The 12,408-nt window shown below is 43.7% G+C and overlaps 2 protein-coding genes across 51 annotated transcripts in view; one reads left to right on the top strand and one right to left on the bottom strand.

Annotated features, from left to right (window-relative positions):
- LOC118373446 (probable G-protein coupled receptor 158) overlaps window positions 1-12,408 on the top strand; it is a 122,579-nt gene that overhangs the window by 107,040 nt on the left and 3,131 nt on the right. Inside the window, exons 9-10 of the mRNA XM_052463262.1 lie at window positions 11,128-11,233; window positions 11,559-11,705. Of these exons, the coding sequence (XP_052319222.1) occupies window positions 11,128-11,233; window positions 11,559-11,705 (253 nt within the window). The remainder of the gene's footprint in view (window positions 1-11,127; window positions 11,234-11,558; window positions 11,706-12,408) is intronic.
- On the bottom strand, window positions 6,548-10,551 carry LOC118373447 (macrophage mannose receptor 1-like). 50 transcript variants are annotated; one of them, XR_008064910.1, is made up of 4 exons: window positions 9,059-10,548; window positions 8,074-8,529; window positions 7,794-7,853; window positions 6,548-7,713 (listed from the first exon to the last, which is right to left on the bottom strand). XR_008064910.1 is itself a non-coding variant. In XM_052463266.1 (3 exons), the coding sequence occupies exons 1-2, from the start codon at window positions 10,320-10,322 to the stop codon at window positions 8,150-8,152; spliced, it is 1,644 nt and encodes a 547-aa protein (XP_052319226.1). In that variant the 5' UTR covers window positions 10,323-10,551; the 3' UTR covers window positions 6,548-7,753; window positions 8,134-8,149. The 50 variants fall into 50 exon arrangements, 2 of the variants coding, with proteins under 2 accessions (XP_052319226.1, XP_035615468.1); XR_008064911.1 differs by lacking the exon at window positions 7,794-7,853 and adding an exon at window positions 7,854-7,893; XR_008064909.1 differs by lacking the exon at window positions 7,794-7,853 and adding an exon at window positions 7,854-7,893 and having other exon boundaries at window positions 6,548-7,733.

Below are 12,408 nucleotides of genomic sequence, written 5' to 3' on the forward strand. Positions count from 1 at the left end.
GTGGTAGATGGAAGGCCGTGTTGCCCAACCGAGTCCTTTGAAGAATGTCTCTGGTTGTCAATTGGATACGTTGTAGTAAAGTCATTGGGTGATAGACGGGATACTCTGTCTGTTCCTTCCTAACCCTCGTTGCATCTGCTGTTGCTAACTCAACGGCTAGGAGGTATCACTTCTCTAGTTATTATTTGAACCATTCTGACATAGGACCATCGTCCTACATCCTTGGAACAGGAAGTTATATTGTCGTCAAGGGCTTATATAGGAAGGGAGAGGAGGGCGTGTTTGAAAAGTTTTATAGCCCATGTCCCTTCACAGGGGAGGGCCACTGATTGAGCAGAGCCATACCTTATGAAATCCCAAATCTCACATTTTAGAAGCTAAAATCCCATTTCATCCCATCACGAATAATTTCGTATTCAAACATTTAAATTGAACAACAATTCCATGTGAATCCGATAAATCTGATGTGTAGACTTTCCACTGTAGAGTTTATGTCATTTTATCATTGATAAGAATGTCTCAGATGACAACCGAACTGACATCATATTCATTAAGTACCACCGCATATGGTCAATTTTTCGGATGACCAGAATATAGTTAATTTCCCACCACCTACTGATGTTCCCAGAATCTCTAAGTTAACCAAGGGATTTGCAAATGTAACCTCAGTAGGGTAGAGAGAGGAAAAAGAGGGGGAAGAGATATTTATGACTGTCATAAGCCTACCCCCCAGGCCAACGTCATGACACTGGTATGTAAAGTGGTACCTAGAACATTCACCTCAAAGCTGAATGTAGAATGTGTCTGTAGTACTTAAGATCTTCACCAACAGGTGGCGCCAATAAATAACTTTTAGCAAAACACAGTGAAAGGAAATGAGGCTGGAGTATGTACAGTATGACCATAAAAAAGTCCAGAGAGTCTATTGCCATGCTTATTTCAGAGAACCGCGTCAGAGGCATCAGAGAGCAGCCAGGCTGCTGGAGCCCAGCGATAAGAGCTGGCTGAGTTTGTCTAAGAGAGGGAAGGAGAGAGCGAGAGAGTCGTGATGTTTATTTTTCAACCCCGTGCCAAAAACACCCTTTTGGGATGACTAATGTGATTAATGAGGTTGAATCTCATTATCAGGGGGAACAGTTGACGGAGGGGTGGTGGGACATCGACCTCCCCGGGACCTTGACCGCCATCCCTCAGCGTTGTGATCCCCCATTGAATTAGTCGAGGATATGAAAATTCGCCTGCCTCGTTTGAAGCTTGATGATGATTAATATTTGATAGACCACTTAAGTCACTCACTCCACCCAGCAAATTTAATGGGACTTTGTAACGATAAATAGTTTTTGTTGCAGTGTTTTGTGGTGTTCCTAATGTTTAGTATACTCAAGAGTATTTGATATGATCACATTCTTCCATTCTCATTTCAATTTTTTAATGATTTGTTTTATTTTTTATTCAGGGGAAACAAAGTGGATACAATATAAACTAAGCATCATATATTATAGTTAAGAAGTTTGAAAGGTCCTGAAAAGTAACTCTGAAAAGTATTTACTTTTTCACATGGCTAACTACCAGGAAGTTTGAAAAGACAGGTTGAGTGGGCGGGGAGGATATATTCATGTCAAACAACTCGGATACAGCGAGCAGTGTTGTAGTAAAATCATCTCAAGCAAATTTGGTGATACACAAAGCAACTCAAGCAACATTGAAATTGCATCAGTGATATGATCTCCCGTTTAGTATTTCTCTTGTGACACGGTTCACAGTTCCTATTCCAAGATGGCGTAGCAGTCAGACGTCTTTGTCCTGTCGTGTCGCTTGTATATATCGTTTTACATATTTTTCGTCGCATATCCTTTAGAATATTTTGCTAAACCTCAATATCTAAATACTCTCCTGCAACCCGCCTCACCCAATGTGGCGTGGATCTGCTTTTTTCCCCTTAAAGTATTTATATTTACTTCGGATCCGGAATCCCTCAACTGAAGCTAGCCAGCTAACTACCAGCTATCAGTCAGCAAACCATTGCCAGCGGTCATCAGCTAACCTTCAGCTCGGAAAGCTCTCATCAGTTCGAACAACGTGACTCTAACCAGAGCATAACAGACCTGTTATTTTTATCACCGGATTCCTACTGCAAACTGAACATTTTCATCTGGATCTTCACAACTAGCTAACCGCAATCCCGGATGACTACTCCTGGCTAGCGTTTCCATCCCAGAGCAAGCACTAATTAGCTTGAAGCTAGCCCGGCCAGGGCTCCTGTGCTACCACCGAAGTATACTCCTGGGCTACAATATCCGGACCCCTTCTACAGCCGGTACAAGTCATGGAACCCCGCAGATCCCCTACGACTGGATTACGGACATAATCTGCGCGAGGACTCCAACAGGCCCCTCAGGCGCGACGCCCGCTGACGGCCCATTATGCTAACCAGCTAGGCCTGCTAGCTACCTAGAGCTACTTGGAACCCTACTAATTCCACGACTGGTCTATCAACGTCACCACACGAAGAGGCAAAAACAGACTTACCCCCATCGCGACGTCCCCCAAAGGCTAACTTTCTAGCCCCTGCTATCTGATTGCTTGCTAACCCGGTCTGCTAGCTGCTAGCTTGCCGGGCCCGGTCTGCTAACTGCTAGCTTGCCTGCCCGGTCTGCTAACTGCTATCCCTTGCCAGCTGCTTGCTTGCTAACCCGGTCTGCTAACTGCTAGCCCCTGCTAACTGCTTGCTAACCCGGCCTGCTAACTGCTAGCTTACCTGCCCGGTCTGTAACTGCTAGCCCATGCTAACTGCTTGCGTGCTAACCCGGCCTGCTAACTGCTAGCTTGCCCCGGTCTACTAGCTTCTAGTTTGTTTAGCCCCGGCCTACTAACTGTTAGCTTGTTAGCCTGCTAACTGTCTGAATCGCCGTGTCCCCAGCCAGCCCAACCACTCACTGGACCCATATGTTCACTTGGCTACGCATGCCTCTCTCTAATATCAATATGCCTTGTCCATTACTGTCCTGGTTAGTGATTACTGTCTTATTTCAACTGTAGAGCCTCTAGCCCTGCTCGATATGCCTTAACCAACCATGTTGTTCCACCTCCTACATATGCGATGACATCACCTGGTTTAAACATCTCTAGAGACTATATCTCTCTCTTCATTACTCAATGCCTAGGTTTACCTCCAATGTACTCACATCCTACCTTACCTTTGTCTGTACACTATGCCTTGAATCTATGCTATTGTGCCCAGAAACCTGCTCCTTTTACTTTCTGTTCTGAACGTGCTAGACGGCCAGTTCGTATAGTCTTTAGCCATATCCTTATCCTACTTTTCTGCCAACCCAGATGTCTTAGCCGTGTCTGAATCCTGGCTTAGGAAAACCACCAAAAACCCTGACATATCCATTGCTAACTATAACGTTTTCCGCCAAGATAGAACTGCCAAAGGGGGCGGTGTTGCAATCTACTGCAAAGATAGCCTTCAGTGTTCTGTATTACTATCTAAGTCTGTACCCAAACAATTTGAAAATTCACCTTTCCAGAAACAAGTCTCTCACTGTTGTTGCTTGCTATAGACCTCCCTCTGCCCCCAGCTGCGCCCTCGATACCATATGTGAATTGATTGCCCCCCATCTATCTTCTGAGCTCGTGCTACTAGGTGACCTAAACTGGGACATGCTTAACACCCCGGCCATCCTACAAACTAAGCTTGATTGCCCTCAATCTCACACAAATGATCAATGAACCTAATAAGGTACAACCCCAAATCAGTAAACACGGGCACCCTCATAGATGTTGTCCTAACTAATTCGCCCTCCAAATACACCTCTGCTGTTTTCAATGAAGATCTCAGCGATCACTGCCTCATTGCCTGCATCCGTAATGGGTCTGCGACCAAACGACCATTGACCTTATCCCGTCAGTAGATGATGCCTGGCTATTCTTTAAAAGTGCCTTCCTCACCATCTTAAATAAGCATGCCCCTCTCAAAAAATGTAGAACTAGGAATATATATAGTCATTGGTTCACTCCAGACCTGTCTGCCCTTGACCAGCACAAAAACATCCTGTGGCGTTCTGCATTAGCATCGAATAGCCCCCGTGATATGCAACTTTTCAGGGAAGTTAGGAACAAATATACACAGGCAGTTAGAAAAGCTAAGGCAAGCTTTTTCAAACAGAAATGTGCATCCTGTAGTACTAACTCCAAAAAAAGTTCTGGAACACTGTAAAGTCCATGGAGAATAAGAGCACCTCCTCCCAGCTGCCCACTGCTCTGAGGCTAGGAAACACTGTCACCACCGATAAATCCACTATAATTGAGAATTTCAATAAGCATTTCTCTTCGGCTGGCCATGCATTCCACATGGCTACCCCTAACCTGGTCAACTGCCCGGCACCCTCCACAGCAACCCGCCAAAGCCCCCACCATTTCTCCTTTACCAAAATCCAGATAGCTGATGTTCTGAAAGAGCTGCAAAATATGGACCCCTACAAATCAGCCGGGCTAGACAATCTGGACTCTCTCTTTCTAAAATGATCTGCCGAAATTGTTGCAACCCCTATTACTAGCCTGTTCAACCTCTCTTTCGTATTGTCTGAGATTCCCAAAGATTGGAAAGCTGCCGCGGTCATCCCCCTCTTCAAAGGGGGAGACACTCTAGACACAAACTGTTACAGACCTATATCTATCCTACCCTGTCTTTCTAAGGTCTTCGAAAGCCAAGTTAACAAACAGATTACTGACCATTTCGAATCCCACCATACCTTCTCCGCTATGCAATCTGGTTTCAGAGCTGGTCATGGGTGCACCTCAGCCACGCTCAAGGTTCTAAACGACATCATATCCGCCATCGATAAGAGACATTACTGTGCTGCCATATTCATTGAACTGGCCAAGGCTTTCAACTCTTTCAATCACAACATTCTTATTAGCAGACTCAACAGCCTTGGTTTCTCAAATAATTGCCTCGCCTGGTTTACCAACTACTTCTCTGATAGAGTTCAGTTCAAGTCGTGAACCCTGGTTGTGTCACAGGGTTCAATTCTCGGGCCAACTCTCTTTTCTGTATACATCAATGATGTTGCTCTTGCTGCTGGTGATTCTCTGATCCACCTCTACGCAGACGACACCATTCTGTATACTTCTGGCCCCTCCTTGGACACTGTGTTAACTAACCTCCAGACGAGCTTCAATGCCATTCAACTCTCCTTCCTTGGACTCCAACTGCTCTTAAATGCAAGTAAAACTAAATGCATGCTATTCAATCGATCACTGCCCGCACCTGCTCGCCCATCCAGCATCACTACTCAGGATGGCTCTGACTTCGAATACGTGGACAACTACAAATACCTGGGTGTCTGGTTAGACTGTAAACCCTCCTTCCAGACTCACATTAAGCGTCTCCAATCCAAAATTAAATGTAGAATCGGCTTCCTATATCACAACAAAGCATCCTTCACTCATGCTGCCAAACATACCCTCGTAAAACTGACCATCCTACCGATCCTCGACTTCTGTGATGTCATCTATAAAATAGCCTCCAACACTCTACTCAACAAACTGGATGCAGTCTATCACAGTGCCATCCGTTATGTCACCAAAGCCCCATACACTACCCACCATTGTGACCTGTACGCTCTCGTTGGTTGGCCCTCGCTTCATACTCGTCGCCAAACCCACTGGCTACAGGTTATCTACAAGTCTCTGCAAGGTAAAGCCCCGCCTTATCTCAGCTCACTGGTCACCATAGCCGCACCCACTCGTAGCACGCGCTCCAGCAGGTATATCTCACTGGTCACCCCCAAAGCCAATTCCTCCTTTGGTCGTCTTTCCTTCCAGTTCTCTGCTGCCCATGACTGGAACGAATTGCAAAAATCTCTGAAGCTGGAGACTCACATCTCCCTCACTAGCTTTAAGCACCAGCTGTCAGAGCAGCTTACAGATCACTTCACCTGTACATAGCCCATCTGTAAACAGCCCATCTATCTACCTACCTCGTCCCCATACTGGTATTTATTTATGTATTTTGCTCCTTTGCACCCCAGTATTTCTACCTGCACATTCATCTTCTGCACATCCTACCATTTCAGTGTTTAATTGCTATATTGTAATTACTTTTCCACCATGGCCTATTTATTTTCTTAACTTACCTCATTTGCAATCACTGTATATAGAATTTTTGTTTTCTTTTATTCTACTGTATTATTGACTGTATGTTTTATTTATTCCATGTGTAACTCTGTGTTGTTGTATGTGTCGAATTGCTACTCTTTATCTTGGCCAGGTCTTAGTTGCAAACGAGAACTTGTTCTCAACTAGCCTACCTGGTTAAATAAAGGTGTTCTCAACTAGCCTACCTGGTTAAATAAAGGTGTTCTCAACTAGCCTACCTGGTTAAATAAAGGTGTTCTCAACTAGCCTACCTGGTTAAATAAAGGTGTTCTCAACTAGCCTACCTGGTTAAATAAAGGTGTTCTCAACTAGCCTACCTGGTAAAATAAAGGTGAAATAAATAAGCAGCAGCACTGACGAATGTGTTGACTTGACAACTGCATTGGAGTTTTGAGTGACTTTATCAATGTAGAAGCAACAGTCATTTTTCATACTTTGATCTGGCTTCCTTCAAATATCATCCAATTTAATATAAAACATGCCATTTTTTTGACATTACATTTTTTTCTATTACACAGCAACTTGACAGATATATATATTAATATATTTTTTGCCACATTGGCAGTGGATCAATAATCAACAAAATAGTAAAACAATCACTTAAACCAAAAATAAAGAGTTCAAAACAGCATCAAAATATGACATTGAAACAATCACCAAACGTCACATATTCTCACACACACCAATACTATTGACACTAAAAGGACAGTCAAATTGAACATCAACAATGATCATCCAGGTCTATATGTGATTGAAAGACTAATAAAATGTTTCGACAAATATGTGAAAAGGATGTGAATAAACCACCTCAAAAGATAAAACAGTATAACACGATTATTATATATTTTTTTTACCTTAAACATAATCTATACAAATCTAATAATTTATTAAGTCACACACACAATACAATATAATGTCAAACAAAAAAAGTTGTAAAGTTACAATCGTGAAAATGTATTGTTAAAACAAGAGGCCTCCCGGAACATTAAAGACCCTCACTCCCTTCGGTCTCAACATAGACTTTTAATCTGAAGCCATTCTTGTGATTATTGTGACTTTTCTGTTCATTGTAAATGTTTGTTGGCTGATGTAGCTGAATTGTATCTATGATCGTATATCCATTTTTTTATATGTTCTATTTATATCTGTAAATCGACCAATGATATCAAGCCACACCCAGCCATGATTACAGAGACAACTAGTGACACGCAGTGTTTGTCATTATACCCTGATGAAGACAGCTTGTCTGTCCAAACGTTGGTTATTAAATTATTACATCTGAGCTCCTAGAGTGTGATGCTTTTCTTTTTCAAAAGCTACGACAGCAACATGCTTCCAGAAAGTTCTATGAATTAAAATATATAGATCTGAAGACTGAGGGCCGGTTTCCCCAGACACAGATTAAGCCTAGACATGGACTAAAAATAATTCTAAATGGAGATTCTTCTCTGCTTTTTTTAGTCCAGGACTAGGCCAAACCCATGTCTGGGAATGGTACCCTGCTAGAGCTGGGTCCAGATTCTACTACCTTGGTCCAGATTCTACTACCTTGGTCCAGATTCTACTACCTTGGTCCAGATTCTACTACCTTGGTCCAGATTCTACTACTTTGGTCCAGATTCTACTACCTTGGTCCAGATTCTACTACCTTGGTCCAGATTCTACTACTTTGGTCCAGATTCTACTACCTTGGTCCAGATTCTACTACTTTGGTCCAGATTCTACTACCTTGGTCCAGATTCTACTACCTTGGTCCAGATTCTACTACCGTGGTCCAGATTCTACTACTTTGGTTCAGATTCTACTACCTTGGTCCAGATTCTACTACCTTGGTCCAGATTCTACTACCTTGGTCCAGATTCTACTACTTTGGTCCAGATTCTACTACCTTGGTCCAGATTCTACTACCTTGGTCCAGATTCTACTACCTTGGTCCAGATTCTACTACCTTGGTCCAGATTATACTACTTTGGTCCAGATTCTACTACCGTGGTCCAGATTCTGTGCTGCAGATGAAGTTGAGCTCTTCTGTGTCAGGCAGACTGACCCACTGGTGTCCTCCATCTTTCTCTACCGCCCCGGTACTCCTCACTCCGGTTCTCCCACAGTCCTCCATGACGGTCCCGTTTCCCGAAGCCCAGTTGTTGTAGCAGGTGGACTCTCCACTGACCCAGAACCAGAGGTTCAAAGTGCAGGTGAAGCGCAAGCCCAGCCACACATGAGGAGTGGAGGCTCTCTTGGCCTGGGCCTCCACCCATCTCTGGACCTCGTTAAAGGAGACAGAGACCAGGCCGTTGTGGTGCTCTCTGCAGTAGGCCAGGGCGTCTTTCCACGTCTTATTCTGATGAATCAAGATCACCTTATCTGAGGAAAGAAAAACGAGTTTGTGATATTATAACACAGCCTTTTTCAAACCTCTCATCGGGGACCCCAGCCATACCATGCATTTGATTTATTCTAGATCGAGCACACCTGATTCAACTTGTCAACTAATCATCAAGCCCTTAAATCAGGTGAATCAGGTGAACTAGTTAAGGGTTAAAACAAAATAGTTTAAATGTCTAGGGGTCCCAGAGGAGAGGTGTGTAAAATATTGTTATAACACACATTCAGTGGTGTAGCTGTAGTTTACTCCATGCTATAACTCAGCAACATTAGAAATGCCATTGGGGTGGCCTAGTAGTCAGAGTGTTGGACTAGTAACCGGAAGGTTGCAAGTTCAAATCCCCGAGCTGACAAGTTACAAATCTGTTGTTCTGCCCCTGAACAGGCAGTTAACCCACTGTTCCTAGGCCGTCATTGAAAATAAGAATTTGTTCTTAACTGAATTGCCTAGATAATTAAAGGTTAAAAAAATATATATAATAAATAAACAGAGGAGGGGGTCACTCACTGTAGTAGCAGAAGAAAGGTTGTTTTTCATCACACTTCTGAAAACCCCAACGCCCGGAATAGTTCATAAATGTCACAGCACAGGTCTGATTCCCTCCGGTGTTATCGTGTTGTCTCTCATGCCAGTTTCTGAATGAGCAGTTACTCTGGTCCGACCACTTCCAGAAGCCTCTGAACAGGCCAATCCACACACTATCACCACTAGCCAGTCTAATTATCTCCTCGTTCTCAGTCTGGTTCCTCACACTGGCCAGGTCTGTGTGATTCTCCCTACAGTACATCTGAGCATCTCTCCAAGTCATCTGAGTATTATTAATAAAATGGAATTTCGTACCAGAACTGTTCAGTCTGTCATAGCAGATAAATGCATGTGAATTGTTGCAATCAGATGTATTCCATTGGCCACCGTTGCTCATCATCACACAGTCCTCGTTCCCTTCCCTGTTATTTGGTTCGTCTCGGCTCCAGTTGAAATATCCCTCACTGCAATCATTGTCTGACCACTGCCACTCTCCCTTCCAGTCTCCCTTCTTTAACCCTATCCAGGCTGCTTCAGTATAATCACTGTGTACAGCTTTCATCTGTCTGTCCAAGTCCTCCACGTTGTCTATGGTGGCCAGGTCCGTGTACTGCTTTCTGCAGTAACTCTGTGCTTCAGTCCAGGTCTTATTTTGGTTCACAAACTGATACTCGTCATGAGAGAGGCATGTTTCAGATGAACAGTGTCCCGCTAGACTGCCATATACCTCCACCTCACACAGAGTGAGAAATTTTTTATTGCCACGGATGATCACATTGACATAGTGTCCCTCCATCTCTTTACACTGGAAGGTCTGGTTCTGTCCTGCTGAGATGCTGGAGATGAATGCACATCTGGGGTTGTTGTTGCCGTTGTTCTCCAGTGAATTACCAATATGAATCTCTGAACCATTGAGCCTCTCAGGATTGCTGTTTCTGTTGGTGATTACAACACGAGTCACTTTGTACACATCCCGCAGGTTCACTCTCCACCAGGGGTTGGTCTCCTCCATTGTGTGGGTGCAGGATCCATTGTCGGCGTTTGGGTCTTTGTTCCCGTCAATGGCATTAGAAGCTTTCACATGATTAACATTAGTATTAACAGCAGAGTACTGTGATGACTGAGTGGCCACTCCTTGTAAAGCAAGGTTTACTGTTGAGGTGCTGCTCATCTGGGCTAATAACGCAACTCCCATTAAAGAGCAGAGAGATAGACTCCACTGCATGGTTAGTGGTGGAGGCTTCATTCAATCATCTGTCCTCTGTTCGATTTGAAGTTCTCTCTGTGTCTCTCTCACTCGTTCTGTACATCCGTCACCTTTACTTGCCGATATATCATCCTTTGTACACAATGAAACTCTTTCATGATTCATATCCTGGGATATACAGCCTGCTGTACCTAGCCAGACCTGTATCTATGCTATGCAAAGCAATGTTTTGTAGTTTGAGTACATGCTGTTTTCTTTTGGTTTTCCACACCGTTGGTTGCTCCATGCAAATAATGGATATTTTAGGTTTTGTTTGTGGTAACAGGGTGAGAGTGTGCGTCCCTCTCCTATTCAAATAGATTTATACTCTTCCTCTTTCAAATCATTTAACCAATGACCGATACTCAGTAACCGAAACTCAGCGAGTCGGGGAGAACAACAGAATAGAAAGACACTTTGTGAAGAAAGATAAATCCATAAGCTAAAAAAAATGAAAAAAAGGGGATCAAGTCCAATCTTATGTCTTCGTAGTGAGGGTGGTAGCTCTTCGTCCCTGAGCTTCCTGGCTACTCATGTCAGATAGTGAAGATCTTGTGTAGTGGATGTGAAACTCCTCCGTAGAATTTTGACTGGAGTACATCGGTCACATCACCTAACCGGAGATTTAGAAGCCAACTGTTGCTCCCAGAGTCTCTTTCTCTGTTGGCTAAGACAGTTGGCTTTGAGTGGCGTCTTGTTGTGCAGAAGGTTGTGAGTTCCAGCCACAGCTTGTGGCAGAATATAATGTACTGTGTTACACTTAGATAATAGTGTCCTAATAAAACCTGTTGGTCTTTATCGGCAGGTTCACTCTGGCTCCTCAGTGGCACCCTGACTGGATGCTCATGTTGGTCTTCACTCACACACACCTCACCGTGACTGTGTCTTTGGGGCTGCTGTTTGTACCAAAGGTAACCCTGCTCTCTCTCCCGTCACTTTTCCCTGAATACATAACCAGTACATTAAACAGCTTCGATAGTGGTATCCTACTGTAATTTAAATGCACTTCTGGGTATTTCATCTCTTCAGTCCCGTGGAGAACTTTTAAACACTTTCGCTGAGTGGGGAATAAACCGTTCATTTCTAAAGTCTTAATTAGAATCCTCAGAAGTAGAAAACAATGGGATCAATCTTGTCTGTGGGCGACATGTCTCTCCAAGACACACACACTGTGGGAAAGTGCACCAGAACATTTGAAATAATATCACTCTGTCTGTTTTTTCCCCCTCTCGTTAGTGTCTGTCCACAGTGACCCAGGCGAGTGATGACATTGCCACTGAAACCTATGAAGAGGAGCTGGACATGGGCCGGTCCGGGTCCTACCTCAACAGCAGCATCACCTCAGCCTGGAGCGAACACAGCCTGGACCCCGAAGACATACGGGTGAGCAGGGTCCCTCCCTTTTTTTTCTCTGTTCTGTAAACTTCATTTGTTCTGGTTTTCAAGTTCTCAAGTTTTAATGTCATGGGTGAAAGACTCCCATAGTGAATGGAGAATGGTGAATGGAGAATCCATCGAGTTGGATCTTGTCCGAGAGCCGTGTTTCATAAAAGCAGAGAATATTGCAGTTTTGAGAGTCCCGTTGGTAGCAAATCCGCAATCGGATGTCATCCATCTTATTATCAAGTGATTGGCCAGTAGAATGGAGGGTGGAGAGGTGGCCGGTTGTCCCTTCCCTTTAATCTCGCCAGTTTCCCCCCTCTCTTGCCTCTGTAACGTCGGCGTTTCCTCTTGGGTAGCCTGGAAATTGGGTCACAGGAAGGTCACAGAAAGGTTCCAGAGCAGATGAGGGGAAGTTAAAGCCTGAATTGAGGTAATTAACTGCCGATCTGATGTTAAAAAGGTATTGTCGGTTTTAAGAAATGATAGCGGATACTTTTAGAGAAAATAAAGTAAAAATAAACAACAAAATAATTACAAAATAGCAAAGTCTGGTCGGAGCTTACAAACGGCAGCCATCCAGTATGGCGCCAAGATTTTCACATCTTTATAGTGTAGAGACTGTTTAGATTAAGCACCCATTTGCTGTTTTGTTTGGGAACATTCAGAATTGTAATAATTAGTCATTCAAATGTAATTTGTATAA

This window comes from Oncorhynchus keta, chromosome 15 (assembly GCF_023373465.1).
Source record: "Oncorhynchus keta strain PuntledgeMale-10-30-2019 chromosome 15, Oket_V2, whole genome shotgun sequence".
NCBI lineage: Eukaryota > Metazoa > Chordata > Actinopteri > Salmoniformes > Salmonidae > Oncorhynchus > Oncorhynchus keta.

Bases quoted from the DNA above. Each gene is read 5' to 3' on its own strand.
- LOC118373447 (XM_052463266.1), bottom strand. From the start codon at position 10,322: ATGAAGCCTCCACCACTAACCATGCAGTGGAGTCTATCTCTCTGCTCT. The intron at 8,530-9,058 runs GTGAGTGACCCC...TTCTTTCCTCAG, and splicing joins ACCTTTCTTCTGCTACTACA to ATAAGGTGATCTTGATTCAT.